The sequence below is a fragment of the Myripristis murdjan genome, chromosome 3, assembly GCF_902150065.1.
Source record: "Myripristis murdjan chromosome 3, fMyrMur1.1, whole genome shotgun sequence".
Taxonomy (NCBI): Eukaryota; Metazoa; Chordata; class Actinopteri; order Holocentriformes; family Holocentridae; genus Myripristis; species Myripristis murdjan.
This window is the reverse complement of record NC_043982.1, coordinates 8,544,394-8,561,461: the sequence shown is the minus strand read 5'-3', so window position 1 is coordinate 8,561,461 and position 17,068 is coordinate 8,544,394. Positions and strand designations below refer to the sequence as shown.

The 17,068-nt window shown below is 39.9% G+C and overlaps 1 protein-coding gene across 2 annotated transcripts in view; it reads right to left on the bottom strand.

Moving 5' to 3' along the window:
* Positions 1-17,068, bottom strand: part of sbf2 (SET binding factor 2) — a 120,609-nt gene that overhangs the window by 97,034 nt on the left and 6,507 nt on the right. For both annotated transcript variants that reach the window (XM_030078238.1, XM_030078246.1), the window contains exon 2: positions 1,783-1,868. In XM_030078238.1, coding sequence (XP_029934098.1) covers positions 1,783-1,868 — 86 coding nt within the window. The remainder of the gene's footprint in view (positions 1-1,782; positions 1,869-17,068) is intronic.

Genomic DNA, 17,068 nt, shown 5'->3' with positions numbered 1-17,068 from the left:
CTACGCAGAAGGCAGAATTCTCAACTATCAACAACAGTTGAGGTCAGGAAGTTGGGAATGAGTCGGGGCAGAGGGACAAGGCCACTCGCTAACCAGAAAAGCACTGTACAACCTGCGTGTACAACACATTAACTTCTACATGCTCCAGAGGTGTTGTCAGACCTCTTGTTATGAACTATTAACTTGTGATGATTGGAGAGAATGCTGCTTGAACGGCCCATTTTCCGCTGCAGACAACAGGACCGCTAGACCGAGACGGACTTCAGAGGAACTGCGGATGATCTGGCCTTTTAGACACGGCAGGCATTTGTACATCCGGTTTCACAATCAAGCCATTTCTGTTGGCTGATGGGGGGCAATTTTTTTTTTTAATCAATAAAAAAATAAGTATTGACACATTTTGTTTTTCAATAAAAACTTGCAATATAATGATAATTAATTATAGTACACTACTTATTACTGGTGTTAGTCTTACATACTAAGAACACTAAAGCAAAAATGAAATCTAAAAATGTGAAAAAAAAAAACAGTAAACATACATCTTCATAAAACAAATTATTACCTTACCTTCACCTTACTATTTTTTGCTTATACAGTAAAATACTGCTGACAGCATATTATATTTTACTTTTTTCTCTTTATTTTTTTCTATTAATCTTTTTTTAATCTTGTACATTTGTATTATAAACCCTTCTGCCACTTCTGACTTGACTATATTACAGTATAGTAGTATACTATATTACTGCATACTGTATGCATCTCTACTAAATGAAACACTACCTGAGGAGGTTTATATTCTCATTCCAGAGCTTTATGTAAGACGCACGCAGGCCTATGAAAGTAACTCAATTTGGCAGCAGTTTAGCGTGGACAAAAATGTTAGTTGTTCAACTTTAGCCAACAATCCCACTGACAAATTATAGCAGAACCACGACATTTCCACAGGCGCAGTTTTATTGCATTTCAGTTCATTTGTTTCCCTCACTGCACATTCCCTCAGTACGGGTTCAGAGCACGACGAGGGCTCCTCACAAGCTTTGTGAATTTAACACGGCCGTTTGAAGATACACAGTTCACCATGAATTATGCCTCACCTGGGCGTTTCTACAGCAACGTGGCTCTTACACACTGCTAATTAAAAATCTGAAACTTCAACAGACATGCGTATTATTTTAATTAAATGTAGGTGGAATCTTAATTTGACTGTTTGGGTGTGTGTGAGTGTGTTTTAATAGACACTACTTAGACAAGACTTTGCTAATGTAGACATGTTGTCAAATGCACGTGACTGACAGGCTCGTGTATGCAGGTTCCCTGACACTGGCTCAGTACTAAAGGCTAAGCCTAACTTCAAGCACCGTGTTAAGCTAACAACGACGATAATGGAGGACAGCAAATAAGCGGGCAGACCGGTTTCCCTGGCTGGCACTAGCTAGAGGCAGCTAGCTAACTAGCTAGCATGTTTAACCACACAATTTGGCTTCGCCTCTCAACAAGCTCAGTGTCTCCTAACAGGAAAAAGCTTCCTCAGGAAAAAAATAAACTCCAGGACATTTCTTACAATAAAAAAACACATTAAACATAAACAAGCAGACAGTTACTTATCTAACCGTTCATGTGAGGGAATTGTAACCCATTTTCTTGCACCATAACCTTTATTTCTTTGGTAGGCTAAACTTTAACCGAGCTAACGAGTGAATTCAGTAAAATAAATAAATAAATAAATAAAATGTTTCACATGACTAAGGAAGTTGTTATAGGAGGCATTAAGCTTGTACTCACCATCTCCACCCCCTGAGGAAAGGCCGTCCCCTCCCAGTCCTTCTTGGGGAAACGCTGAATGATCTTGCCACATCCCTCTCCTGAAGCTGGGAGTGAAAAGAGACGACCACCTGTCAGTAAGTGCAGAGGCTTCACATGAACAGCATCATGACCAGGACACAAGTACAGGGTTGATACATTGGGTGCAAATATCATCAATCTAAACTTAGGCCATGTACTAACCTAAATCAAATCGTCTTTGTCCACTGTCCCTTCTACTAAAGCCGAAATGCCCGATAAATAATGTTAAAGAAACACCTCTGTTCAGAGATGTGACCATAATAGCCACTAACAATCAAAAGACATGCTTCCACAAGGTCTCTGCACCAAACAGATGTCCTGTGTCTTGAGTAAAGCAATGGTCAAGTTGCACTGTATTCACAAGGGCTTAAGTTACAACTCAGATTCAGCGTTCCTGATTGCTGTTCAGCACTAATCATTTGTCTTCCAGACTTCTCCTGACACAGATAATGGATGGGGACACAGTGGGGAATACGAATCTTAGGTCTGATCAGATCTCCAGACTTTCCAATTGGCAGAGTTCATTTCATTCCATGTCAAGTCAAATCTATTAGGCATGTTTAACAAACAGCTCTATCACCAAAGTGCATCACAGAATATGCAAGACGGAAGACAAACAGATCCAAACAGGCGATAATACAATAAAGATTAATAAAAATGAAATGGAAAAAGTACATCACAAACTCTAAGAGGAATTCCATGCATTCATGTAGGCAATTAATTAAGACTAATAGAAAGGTCACTGTGCTCACCCCACAGTTACAAAACTCTTCACACTTTCAATCTGGTGCTGGAGCCCTGCTCAGCTAGAGACTTTTTGTTTTTTAAACACCAAGAAGGCTGGGCGCCAAATAAAAAAAAAAAAGTTTATCCATTCTGAGTGCAGATCCAAATATCTTGTTTTTGATTTATAAGACTGTCGGTATTTTTTCAACCCTTTATTCTGGGGTTTGTCGCAACCACATGGAGCATGGATGAACAGCTTGCAGGTCAAATGGTAAACAACGAGTTATTTCTATTGTGGGCCTGCTGGTGGCACTAGAGGGAAGGTCATGGGGTCACCAAAATTGCCAGGTTTCATCCTGTGGGTAACACGAAAGTTGCCACCAAATTTCATGGCAATGTACCTGACAGATAAAAAGGTAGCACACACACAAACACACACTGACATGAGATGTAAACATCCAGAGAGGCTTGCAAAGATGAAGCAAAAATGGATCTCCAAATCAGGAATTAGTCACGGCCAACCAAGAGGTTAGAGGGCTGGATTAATGCAATATGTTTCACGAGGAATGTGGGCAAAGATTAAGTGTGAGATATGAAACCCAAGCCGCTAACACAAAGCAGATTCCAGAAGTGAGGAGGTCATCATCACGGTCCGATAAGCATTAAGAGGAAAAAGTTAGTCAGCTCAATTCAAACTGAGAGCCATGACAGACAGCACAGACCCATCACACACTGCAACTCCAACTGAAATTGTGCAATTCGGATACAAAAGTATGGCTACAAATTGTGTAAGTGATCAAATGAAAACAAATTCCCCTTCCTGAGGCTTCTTATGACGTAATGCGTTTCATAAGTTCTGGCTGTCAGACAGGTAGTCGACTACTGACTTGTTTAGATCAAGCTACTTTGATGTTGAAATTTTCATTTGTAATGTGGAGAAATCTAAGGATTGGATGACCGTAATGATGGTAGGAGCCTCGTAGTCATGCTTCAGACAGGCCTACATTAACAACTGGCTTTATGCAGTGCTCATGAGAAATGTGAATTGGGAAGACTTTAAATTTCCTTCTTCCCACTTCAGAGTGTTCAAGAGATTGAGCTCAGAGCAAAACGGACACACTACTGATATCTGCCCTGGAAGTGACCTTAAAAAACATTTTAAAAAATTAATGACTGCAAATAAGTGCATCATATTATAATGTTAGGCTAGATAGGGGACATTATTCAGGACACACTGACTTCGGGTACATCTGTGAGTCTGTGTTAAGGAGGAGAAAGGTTATATTTATTTGGGCCCTTTTCCATTACATGGTATCTATTCCACTCACCTCAGCTCTACTTGCTTATTTTGCTGTTCCATTGGACAAAGGTTTGGGATAGTATCTATCACTGGATACTATTTTTGGAACCACCTCTGTGCTGAGGTTCCAAGCGAGTGATGTGAATCACTACAGACCAACAATTAGTCAGAGAGAAAGTGAACAGCGAAGCCCTGCTAGTCGCTGCTTACAACCAGGAAATATCAAAGCGAGACTTGCGAAACTTGTGTTATAGTTGATAATCTATCCTTGTAAAAAAAAAAACAAACAAACAAACAAAAAAAAAAGTTAGCGGATATGTTAGTTACAGTAATGCTGTCCATTTGAAGCAGCCACGTTGAGCTGGTCTTGTCAACTTTTTTCAAAATAAAACAATTGTGTGGGGCTTTGATAAAGGAGGGGGGGGGGGGGGAACAGGTCAACACTATTGCTCATATCACCATGAGGAGGTGATGTGAGCAATGAAAAATGAAATCCTGAGAAGTAACTGGTACCAAAGCAACTAGAGCAGATACTGTGTAATGGAAATGTGCCCATATATCCCATTCATGTGGTGTTGGGGTTATTGTATATTCCAGTTTCCCAGCTGGAAGTGCAAATGAATATCCTAAAAATGATCAAGTTGGGAAAGTCAGGATTGTGGATGTAACACATATTTCTAAATGGCTGACCACAGTACTAAATTTTCTGTGAACAATAAGAAATTTGACATGATAATACCTCAGGAAGCCACAACTGAAAATTAAAACCATAAAACGATGTTTGATATATATCGCCCTGAATGCTTTGCTTTCTGCTGTGGTTGCTTTTTTAAAACGGTGAAAAACCCACACTTGTTGGCTAAAGCAAGCCTTGTTGTCCGAAGCATGTGAGTGATGAGGACATGACTGCAGCATTCATCGGAGCACTGAGGAAACCCCAAGTCGACCAGGAATTATGAGTTGGGGGGCAGTTGTGAATTTGTGGATGTTTCCTCCTCAGATGTCAGAAATTTCCAAATTCCCACTTCCCATGAATGCAGCATTAGCACTGTGCAGATGCAAAAGGGAGAACTGCTCCAGTTTGTTGTCAGAATACACACCCACGTACACAGTAACATTATAATGCACTATAATAACACGGTGGTTGCAATTTATCTATTAATTGTTTAACATTTTTTAGAAGGTAGTCCTGATGTGATGCAATAATTTCAAAGCATTCAAAGCATATGCATTTATCCTTTTTGTGGTACATGTAGGCCTATTAGCACATGTATTCTGCTTGGACACTATGTACCAATGCTCAACATCGCAAGTCAATATTAAACTGGAAAGTAAGCCCGAGTGCTTTTGAGGTAAACACAACTAAAGTACTGTTGTTTATTTACAATGGAGTCAAGCTGTCAGAATGCATAAGCTCGGTCATTTAAAACAATAGCCTTGCATCAAACCTTTCTATTTATCTATCGATTTATTCATTTGTTTTCAATTTGCGTGGGTACTCAATGTTCTTGTACGGGGAAAAAACTGCATGGGGTAATCATTTACAGCCTTTTTTCATTGGGTAATGGATCTCCTTGAATTTTAGCACTAGAAGCACCAGTGTTAAGGTAAATTCCAAAAAAAAGCAGCATCTGATCATCAGTATCTCAATACAAATGTGGCCCTGCTGAGCCAAAGTTATACAACACAGTCAGCGCTGAGAGAGGCAGCTGGACGCTGATCGATAGCAGGTGTTACAAGCCTCACCTTCAGCCACACAGATTTGTGAGGCTGACCACTGCAAGCCTCAACAGTGAAATAACTCCCTCTGAGACTTCCCGCGAGGCCACATGCAATCGGCTCTTGCAAAACTTTGAAAATTAAATTGCATGTAATAATTCATGTCAACATCATGCAATTAGTAATAACATAAAAAACAACATATTTCAGGGTTGATATATGGCCAGAGCATTTTACACAACAATCTGGAGAGCTAATAAATAGAAATTAAATCTAATTAAGACACAAAAATTCCTTTATTCAGCATGCCAAAAACAGCATTTTGAGGACTGTTTCTAAATATGCAGTTTGTCACAATGTATTGTCTAACCTCATGACTTCACCTAAATGCTATTTTAAACTCTTAGTCACTCTTATGACAGTTGAGAAAAGATTCTGTTCACCAGCCAAGGGGGAATATGGTTGCATATCAAGAATCAGAGACAGAAATTGAACACACGTGGCCCATTATATGGGGCCCATTTGACTAATATGCTTAAATAGACAGATGTGTCATTGTTGATTTTGTTTATACAATGAACCAAGGCCTAAATTCCTTGACTCTGAACATGCTGGCCTACACCTTTGAACAAGAGTGACACACACACACACACACACACACACACACACACACACACACACACGCATACACACGATTTTACTGCTGATATACTAAAGGCACAGTCACCTTTCCTCACTCTGACGGCTTCTATTACCTGCAAACATACAGTAGAGGCCAACTTGTTTGTGCTCAACTTGAAAACCTGGAACGACAAAAGTTTTTGGGAAACCACTGGCTTGTACTAGAGCATGTCAAATTGCTGTGCTGGTCAGGGATTTGAAAACTTGGCCACTCAAGTCTTATCCGCTAAGCCTCAGAGGAAAATAACAATGGTATCCACTTTTTTGGGTCAATTCTTTTGACACATGTCTACACTTAACAGTATATAGCCATTATATATACACTGTCAACAATTTGCAACAAATTCTCTTGTTATGCTGTCACCTTATCTCAGAAGTTATAAAAAATGAGGAAATGCTATCTAACTGAAAGCTGTTGGCTTGATGCCTAATATGCAGGACACAAACCAGGCTACCAGGCTGCTGAGAGATTCAGTTTCTAATCAACACAGAAAAAAGGTATGATTTAGGGGTTCATTATCTGATGCATCATTTATTATTAAGTCTATCTCTGTCAACATACGCCAATGCCAATATGATATATCTATGATAGGCCAATATCAGCCAATTATATTGCCTGACCGATATATTGGTCAGGCACTATTTGAAACCATTTTGGATATATATGTTTTTGTATAGAAGGGCTCTGGTTCTGTCTGCTTTTAATAGCAAGTTGAGTCTACAAAGATGGGTAAAACATTCAGTGACAACGTGGATGTAAGCTATCACGTCACGGACTAATGGCCTGTGAAGCAAAAATGTCAGTTTGGCCAGGAGGTCAGGAACCAAGCACAAGGGAGACAGAATTACTTTTGACAATCAGCAGAAATAACTCCTACACCTTATCATCATGAAGCAACTCTCTGTGGAGAGCTGCAGCCCTCCGGCCTTGAGTAGCTCAAGCTTGCTGTCAGCAACTCCTTGAAACCGAGACCTCTGTCAGACAAAGAGCAAAATCAGTCTTGATGAGGCTCGTGGGCCTGTGGCTTGTGTGTGTTTATTGGATAGGACCTATGTGTGTTTTAGTTTATACAGAGGTGAGCCAGCTGCTGGTTACGTGGTGCAAATGTTCACCTGCAGCAGTAGTGGAGGAACAGTGTCTGGGGACAGCACTAGGTGACCACCAGTCTGTCTCACTCTTGCATATCTTCAGTTCTTTATAGCTCCTCTAATTGAAATCACATGCGCTGAGTATTCCCAAGTTCTAATTTTCACCCAAGGATGAAAATAAATGACAGGATTCCTCACATTCCATTGGGCTACACTGTGTATTAAAACAAGCCACACTTTCAAATACTATCCCCCTGATAATAATAAAGAGCCCCATCGGCCAGGATAATAGAACCCAGGCCTGAAAGGGAGCATGCTAATTTGAACATCCGCCGGCAAAAATCCAAAATACCAAAAACACTGTATTCCACCCTTTTTTCCACGTTGAGCAAACACATGGAAATAAAATAGGTCAAATAATCAGAGAATTTCAATGAGGTGGGGTGCGAACACACCAGACCACAAACAGAACTTAACTAACTAAACTAAATTTCATGAACAAAAGTAAACAGGCGAACTTCCTAAAAGCCAAAAGCAGGGGATCTAGTTTATCAACACCATGTGTTAGGTAGATTAGAAGGGCTTACAATTTATCAGTAAAAAAAAAAAGAAGAAGAAGAAGAAGAAGTTATAAAACTTACAAGCACAAAACAGATGTCCATCCTACAAAACCAAACCATAAACAAAACCATTAAGCAATAGAGTTTGGCCGACATTTTACCTTGAATTTAGAGCAGATCTCCTCTATTTTAAATTACTGTACAACAGTGGATGCAACGTGTTTACTATTTAGGGTTACTGCCAACCTGTGGTGCCAGTGCTGCTTTTTATTTATTCAGTTTTTTAATTTATGAAACCAAGGTTAATAATAGACAGATTAAAATAACTGCTTTCCATGCACCTCTTTCATTTGTAAATATATACAAATATTGTGTGGTTATTTTATGAAAGTTTTTAAAGCACAAGGGCTTGTACTGCTAAGGCTGCGGTAACTGTGCCCTCATTATCATCAGCAAATCAAATGACAAATGATAGAAAAATCAAAATGGATTAAGTAAACAAATACAATAACCTGTCATTTCACAGGGACAGTGTTATGTGTTATGAATAACATGCCATGAGAAAAAGATGCTCACATTTTCCATAAAGAAAAGGAAAGCCTTTACTGTACTTACAATAGATTTGTTAATTGGAAAAAGCGCCCCAAAAAATTGTACTCATGAGGAAGCTCTTTGTCATTGAAAGGCCAGGGTAAAACATGTCTCTTTCATATGTTAGGTGAGCGTGTCTGTGACATGGCCAGATAAGAAAGTCAAAGACTTTTACTTGGCTTGAGATACTTCAGCTATTGCCACCTGCAGTTACTAGCCTGACAAAGCAGATTTTTCAAGGACAAAGATTTTGACCCAAATTTTTACAACATGGCTCTGGCTTAGAGGGATGGGGGATGACTCACTTGTAGGGTGGCTCAAAAGAAAAGATAAACCGAGGATTCTATCACATAACATGCAAAATGATGTGGTAAAAATATCTGCCTTTGATACTCCAAAACAAATTAACAGGACAGCTGACACATCTCAACACAAGCAAATGAGCATCTGTCCCAGGTATTTGGATAAAGACTTGGAAGGTGTTAAAGACTTTCTCGGCTCTTCTGAGGTTCAGTTTTCACACTCACTGATGCATTAAGGTTTCCAAGTCCACTTCTAAAGCCAAATGCCACAATGAGGCACCAAATTAAAGGTAGTACATCTTATTTGAAAGACGATGTCAAAGAAATTGATGGTGTTGCAATGCCTGTAAACTCAGGCCATGGTTGCACTTGTCTTTTCTTTTTTTATTATGATTATTTTTTGACATTTTGAGAGCCACAGCAGAGAGAGAAAGGAAAGGTGGGGAGAAAGAGAGGGGGTGACATGCAGCAAATAGCCTGAGGTCAGATTCAAACCTGGGACGCCGCGATCAGGACTCAGCCTTCACTAGTGGTACATGCTCTTACCGGTGAGCTAACCAGGGTGTCCTGCACTTGTCTTTTCATTGCAACGTCTGTCATCCGATCCTGCCAGGGCGCATGAACTGTCAAGACTGCAAGCTCAGAGAGCAGATTTTGCTGCCATTTGGATCCGATCAGCCAGACCACATGCAAAGTTGGTCTGGCTCACGTTGAATTCAGATCTCAGTGAGATGTGGACAGCATGTGGACACAATCCGGACAATTTGTCAAGGCATGTAGTGGAATATATCTGCATGGCAATATATCCAATCAGGCAGGTCACACTGAAATGTCAATCCTGGACACACATATGCGGAACCGGCTGAATTCTGATCTGGCATATGTGATGACAAAAGTCACATTGAAAAGACAAGGGTAACCACAGCCTTAGATTCCAGGACGCTCTTGAGACAGGAAAGCAGTGCGGGGATACTGTCAGTATAGTGAAAAATTTCATCAAAGTGATGAGAGGCTCACCAGGTCAACGGCATTTAAGTATTTCTCAAAAAACGAATGCAGTTTAATAAACAACAAGACAGATACATCAGAAAAAAACTACCTTAGAAATAAAAACTTTCGCACCGACAACCTCCTTCAATCTACAATTTCAGGAGCTGAATGCGTCCGTTGAAAGCCTCAAGCTATCTTTGGCCGATGTAAAAAAACAAACATTGATGTTCTGCCCTCCACCCTAACCAGAAACACACTTCTGACACACACTTCAAATAACTTTATGGGGGAGCAGTGAGCGCTGTATCAGAGGCAGCTGTCAGTGACCCAACCACTGCGGCGTTTGCTTGAAGGACTGAAGCATTTTCAGAAAACGGACCTCAATATCACTGATTAGATCAAGTTACATCAAGTGTCAAGGAAATTGATTCTCTTCAAAGTGCTACGAGAAAATGAAAAAAATGGGAATTGTGATGAGTAGCGAATGTAGGCCGAATCTCCTCCAAAGAACCAGAAGTACCTGGCTTGGGCCGTGCCCCTCGGCAAGCTAAAACATCAACTCTGTCTACACATGGGGCATCAGAACTATGTTCAAATGGAATCCAGGTCTTCAAGAGCTACTAAGAAAGCCACAGAAACTTAAGGCCGTAGCAGCCAGCAGGCGGAGATGACGAGGAGTTTTGTTTCAGGTGCCATTTTAATTTGCGAGCTTGTTCAGATAGCCCGCAATAAGCATCTGGAGTCTATATTTTTTGCTGTCCACTGCTGGAAGCTGTAGAAAAGCACAATCAAGCACAAAAAATATGCCCTATATTGTATTTTATCAACACTGTAGGTTGTGTATCCTTTTAATAAAATTTATCCTAAGTCATGAGTTAAGTCCATTGTGTTCACGCATAGCCAAACTGATAGGAACAATTTAACTTTGACTAACTACAGAAACAAATAATGCCCGCACCTAAAATGAAATGTAAAGCTGAATTCAGGGCTGGGCGATACGGACAAAATCAAATACTTTGATGTTGATATTGTGATGATATTGTGGGGGTGACTGTTGGTCCTTTCCAAAAAATGTTTACATAACAGATTTTTGATAAACAATCATTAGTGATGTGAATATGATGCAGTAAATAACAGAGTAACTTGGACAAACTAAGAAGACTAAACAGACGATAATAAGAAAAGAAAATTGCATCCCTTAACTGCTGTGAACACAAATGCCGCATCACCATATGGTGATGTCCAAAATCCAAGGCGATATCAAGTCTCATATCGTCATATCTATATAATATCAATATATTGGCCAGTTCTATTGCATATACAGTTACCATCAGTTTAAGCCATTAGCACCCCCTGGTGGCCCATTCCTTTTCTACATAGCTAGCTAATGCTGTAGCTAATGCTGTAGTTTGTGAAGGCATCATCTACCACACCTGTAAGAGACTGTGAGAGATTGTTTTGAAATTCAGTGGTTGTTTTGTTAAAATGTAGCCTGGACTGCCAAATCCACAGCTGCAGAAAACCCTTAAGCTTCTACTGGGACTATCCTAACTAAGATGATCGGTGACCAGGCTGATGCTGGGGTGTATACATGCAAAAGGCCCTTCCGCTCTTTTCCATCTCTTGCTAAATATTTTGCCAAACACTAGTCATCTCTTTCCTCTACTCGGATCATGTGCTCTGCCAAGACTGTGATTGAGTTAAACGCTATGGCTGCCTCCTCTTCAAGTTCAAGCTTCCCATCACAGACACATTTTGGATCAAGCAAAAAGGCAACATTCATACAATATACGCATCAAATGTTTTGGTTTATGCAATTCAAAACCTTTTCTTCTGCTTTAAGAGGCAGAGACTGCTCATGTAACAGTGATCTTATGTAACCTCTTCCTTTGCAGCTTTTCAGAAGAACCGGATGGCTATTTCTTGAAGAAATTATTTACCTTCAGATAAACTATTTACATACTCATTAATACATCCCATTTGGTTTTACAGTGCAGTTTGATGTTTCTGTAATTTCTTTAGTTTGTTTGATATTTTTCTTGAGCTTACATTGGGTACCTCGTTTACCTTTGCAAAATTGTACCTGCGGCTCAGGTAAGTAAACAAGTCAAAAACATATTCATTAGAACTTTTCTCATTTTATTCTAACATCTTCACCAATTACTAGGGATGTGGCAGTACTGGTATCGGCATTGGTGCCAATCGAGACATTATTCATAGATCATGTTGGACCAACGTTACTGATCCACATACTGTTATGAGATAGACGAACACACACAATGCTACCTGTAATATTTCCAGAATATTTCTGTATTTAATCTACTGCCACTGCTTCCATAATAGACTTATTATGGCTGTAGCTGGTGAATGTTGCAATTTACACTCCTACAGCTGCTTGTATCTGAAGCCTCCTTAACCTACAGTTCAAATAAACTGCTTTGGAATACATTTAAACTTAATGCATTTTTGTATATTTTTACTGTCTTTTACAAGAAGTTTTGTGTGGTTTACTACAGCCTCATGTAACCTTGCCTATAATACCAAGTGAAAAAGAAATAATAATAATAATAATAATATAATTATTCTCATTATTATCATCATCATCATCGTCATCATCAAGAAAAAAAGCACTGGTATCAGATCCATACTGTGTATCGGCTGATGCCCAAAGTCCAAGTATTGGAATTACATCAGAACTGAAAAAAGTAGTTCGGTGCCTCCATAGCAACTACTGGAACAATTCCATTTTGTATCAGTTAGTAACATAATAAAGGTTGTGAAATTTTGTAAAATGAAAACGTTTTAATTAAATATCAGTAACAACGTTCCCTTCTTTAGCAACTCTAGATAGAACCATCATTATGTCTGCAGCAAAGGACACACACACACACAAGTGACTTAAGCAATTTTAAGACATAAGACAAATGTGTGCTGTGGGAGTGATGAACAAATATTTGCTCTCATACAAAGTAAAGCCAGAATTGAGCCCAAAAGACAAAAAGGGAGATTGACTAGGCCTAATAGTTTATTACTCTGTTGCGTGATTTAGCATAGTCTCAACAACCAGTGAAAAACAACCAAAAGAAATGTTGTTAGTCTTTCTTGATTAGAGCAGATGTTTCTCCTCTTGGAAAAAAGCTTCATCAATCTTCCTGACTTATCTTATTGCAGCCTCGTTCTATAAATCAGCCAAATGCTTATTTTACCATGTATGGGAAGGCCCCCAATGAACACTCTGTCGCCAGCTTACGTCATACCCACGTCAGCCCCTACCCTGCTTCTGGCCCAGTTCTCCAGACAGGTGAACCGGTTCAAGAAATTGCTCTGATTTCTCCCTCATTCCACCATCGAGCCCCTGCTTCAGCATGCTTGAACCCATTCAAAATAGGGAGACCTAGTTGTAGCTCAGGGCTGTATTGAAGGTAAGCTGATCAGAGTTCCAAAAACCTGTCAAACCCTTTTCCACAACCTCCATCCTGCAGCCAGAGTGGACTGTGTGTTCTGTGTGGATGATATGCAAAAGAATAGGCTACGGCATTGTTTGCATGGCAAAAGGGTATCAGAGATTAGCAAATTGGTGATGTCATAAAGATCCGATTCCAGGAAGCATTCCGGCCTCCCAAGACAGCTGCAGAACAGGGAAAATATTTGGAAGGATAGACATTGCTTAAGGGTCATGCCCAAGTTAAAAAGCTGGAGGAAAAGAAAAACAATCACCAAGACGCAGGCAAGGAGCATTTGAGCTTCAAAAAATTAAGCAGCTGAATAGAGGGGTTATTATAGTTTCTTCAGCTGCTGCTTTGCTTGGGATTGGAAGTTCACAGCATTTAACCTGGACCTGTGCTTGTAAACCGGGTTTGTATCAAGACCCAAATTTGACTTTAACGATAAGGTTGTTAACCCATGATCAACTTTAATATTAAAGAGCTAGTCCCCCCCCCCCCTCCCCATTTTGAAAAATATATACATTATTTCATTTCTCCCTCATAGCTGTTCTGTAGGACAGTAGTGGTGCTACCTTCCTCTCATTGTTACTGAGAGCTGGATACTGGCTGGATGCTCCAAATGCTAACTGTTAGCCTGCTATTGAGATGAACTTCCCCCCAGCTAACATTCTGGAAAATAACTGCCTTAATCCACTCAAATGGTTAAGTAGTGATAATATATAGCAGACTTTTTAACCTACCGAAATGGCGTAAAAAATCTTGACTGTTTTCAAATAATCCATGGTACATGATAATCAAACAATTATCAACGGTAGGACTATTTTGTTGTGCGGTCCAAGCACTCTCTGTTGGTCCTCAGGTACGCCAGTGGCTGGAAAAGGACAGGAAATGAAGAAGAAGCTAACAACATGACTTGCCAGCTATCTTTTAGTACTCCAGAGAAAGCTGTTATTTTAGTCCTCCAACATGCGTGCATGTGTTCAATGTGAAAACTAACACTAGAAAACAATCTGTTTCTGCTTCTGTGGTGGCTGCTGCTGCCCTGGCGGAGTGATACAGAAAGTCCAGGAAGTTACCGGATCTTTTGGCTGTTCATAACTGAAAAAAAATACAGTTTCAAACAGTGATTTGAGCAAAACTATTGTCTGCGCACACTCTGTAATCATAAGTGCATAAAATGTAAAATGATGTTAAACCTTGTTTGAGTGAATTACGGTGGTTATTTTAAGAATGCTAGTAGGAGGGAAGGAGGCTAACAGTTATCATTTGGAGCATCTAGTAACAATGAGAGGACGTTAGCATCACTGTCCTACACAACAGCTAGGACTGGAAAATTAAATACTATCAAACTGTTTAAAACAATCCATTTAAACATCTCCATAATAAATAAAAATATGGTGAACTATAAACTGTAATTATGTCCCAAAAGTTGTGAAAAGTAAACTATTGAACTAGTTCACAGTAGTTTCAACATTGCAGAGAAAGCTTGAGAAAACTAGATTGATATACAATCTGATACAAAAGGTTAACGTCACGTCAGTCCAGTGTTACCTTGTCTTCCACTGGCCCAGCTGTGTGTACAGGCCGAGGGAAACTTATCAGTGCGGCTTGTATATTTTAAATCTATTTTGTGATTACAGCTGAGGAATATATAAAGCTTACCCGTGTAGCTGGCTCTCTCAATCCAACAAACCTCCAAATGGCCAAACAAATCATTTGGTCTTGGGTGTCGGCTATTATGGATATCCAGAGTTAAATTATATATACTTTTAGAGCATCCATTGTTATTTATAGCTAACTTAAACATGCATAATTCAGTGCTTCACTCATCTCCATCAAAAATCCTTTCTTGCTGTTGTGTACCAAAATGGCACCAAATGCTTACATCTAAAAAAACACAAAAGGATTATTGTGTACCGTATGTACTGTACTAAGTTCTGGGAGCACTGGGGGTGTGGACAGGCTCTGTTCCTGTTAAATCTCATATCCAGAACCACAAACAGAATACGTCAGCACTAGATTGTGCCCTGCACTATTGCCAAAACCCAACAAAAGAAATATTAAGATGCAACTATGGAAAAAAATTATGCAAAGCTATTCACTAGCTGGTTTGACATTTCGGTGTTGAGCAAACACAAAAAATTGTAACACTGCGGGTTACTGACAACATTCAACCAAATCAAACTTTGCTTCAGCAGAGCGATGCAATGGCAAGGTCTTTCAACAAGCGACTTTCACAGACTGAGGGAAAATTAAAGATCCACTTCTACATTAAAATGTGTTTTTTTTATGTTTATGTCCCCTAAAATGGCCTTCACTATACTGACTTATGTCTGTGCAAAGTTTGTCACTAGAAAGGTATAATATTCATAGATCCACGCATTTTTAATGAGGGCAAGGTTTAGAGTTACATCTGAGCCATGTTAAGGCACTAGGGAATGTTTTTAACCAAAAACAACTTTGAATATGTAATATTGAAGAACAAAGATATTTTTTAGGGGCTTAATAAATGGTTGGTAATATTTGGTGCCCAAAACTGGTATGGATGAAACAATGCATGTACATTTGGACTAGCTACTTGTTGTTTAAAGTTGTGGCCAGTTTTTATCCATGTTGGCTTGAATGTCAAAAAATGTCTCTCCCAAGGCTCCCTATGATGGCATTCTTTGACTCAATTTGCCAGCTTCCACTATGCAAGGTCCTGTTATTCCACGTCACTAACATGGCTTTCTCCAGCCCTTTTGGCATGTGCCAGAGCCGTGGCTACCCAAGATGAATACAGGAAATTACAACGGAAACAATTTATCTACACTGATGTGGCTGGACAACCTACTGTTGTCTTATCATATTGACTGAGTCTTCTGAAATACAGAATGAGGACAAGGAGCTTCTCTTTTTCTTGACTAAAACTGCAGGATGGGATAAGACCAGTCTTGTATAAAGTATTTGAAAGCGATACTTGAGTAAAAGTACAAGTATCTCACCAGAAAATGACTTTGGTAGAAGTTAAAGTCACCTTTTAGAGTATTACTTGAGTAAAAGTCTTAAAGTACCTGACATTTATTGTACTTAAGTATCAAAAGTAATTTTCTGATATTTTCTGTACTTAAGTATTAGAAGTAAAAGTAAAGGGCGGCACGGTGGCGCAGTGGTTAGCACTGTCGCCTCACAGTGAGAAGGTCCTGGGTTCGATTCCCACCCAAGGTCCTTTCTGTGTGGAGTTTGCATGTTCTCCCCGTGTCTGCGTGGGTTTCCTCCGGGCACTCCGGTTTCCTCCCACCGTCCAAAGACATGCAGGTTAGGTGAATTGGAGAAGCTAAATTGCCCCTAGGTGTGACTGTGTGTGTGAATGTCAGTGTTTGTCTGTCTGCCCTGCGATGGACTGGCGACCTGTCCAGGGTGTTTCGCTGCCTTCGCCCTATGTGCGCTGGGATAGGCTCCAGCACCCCCCCCGCGACCCTAGTGAGGATAAGCGGTTTAGAAGATGAATGAATGAATGAAAGTAAAAGTAAAAGTATTTAAACAAAGTGAGCGGTTAGATTTTGTTAATGAATTTATTGTGGCTTCCTTACAGTAAAAGCAACCTGGGTACAGGAGAAAAAAGCTTCAACTTTTTAACATTACCGTTAAACTTCTGTCACCATCAGCAGCTCTCTGTCTCTCAGCCTCCCTGTTTGGACAAACTGAACTTGGCAACTGGCAACAGCTGTCACGAGCGCGAGTTATTATTTGAAATTATAAACGGGTGCTTCCTATCCTTAAATGTGATTGGCTGAGCCGCGTTCCATGCCGTTGTAAAATCAGTGTAACCCACTGGCAGAC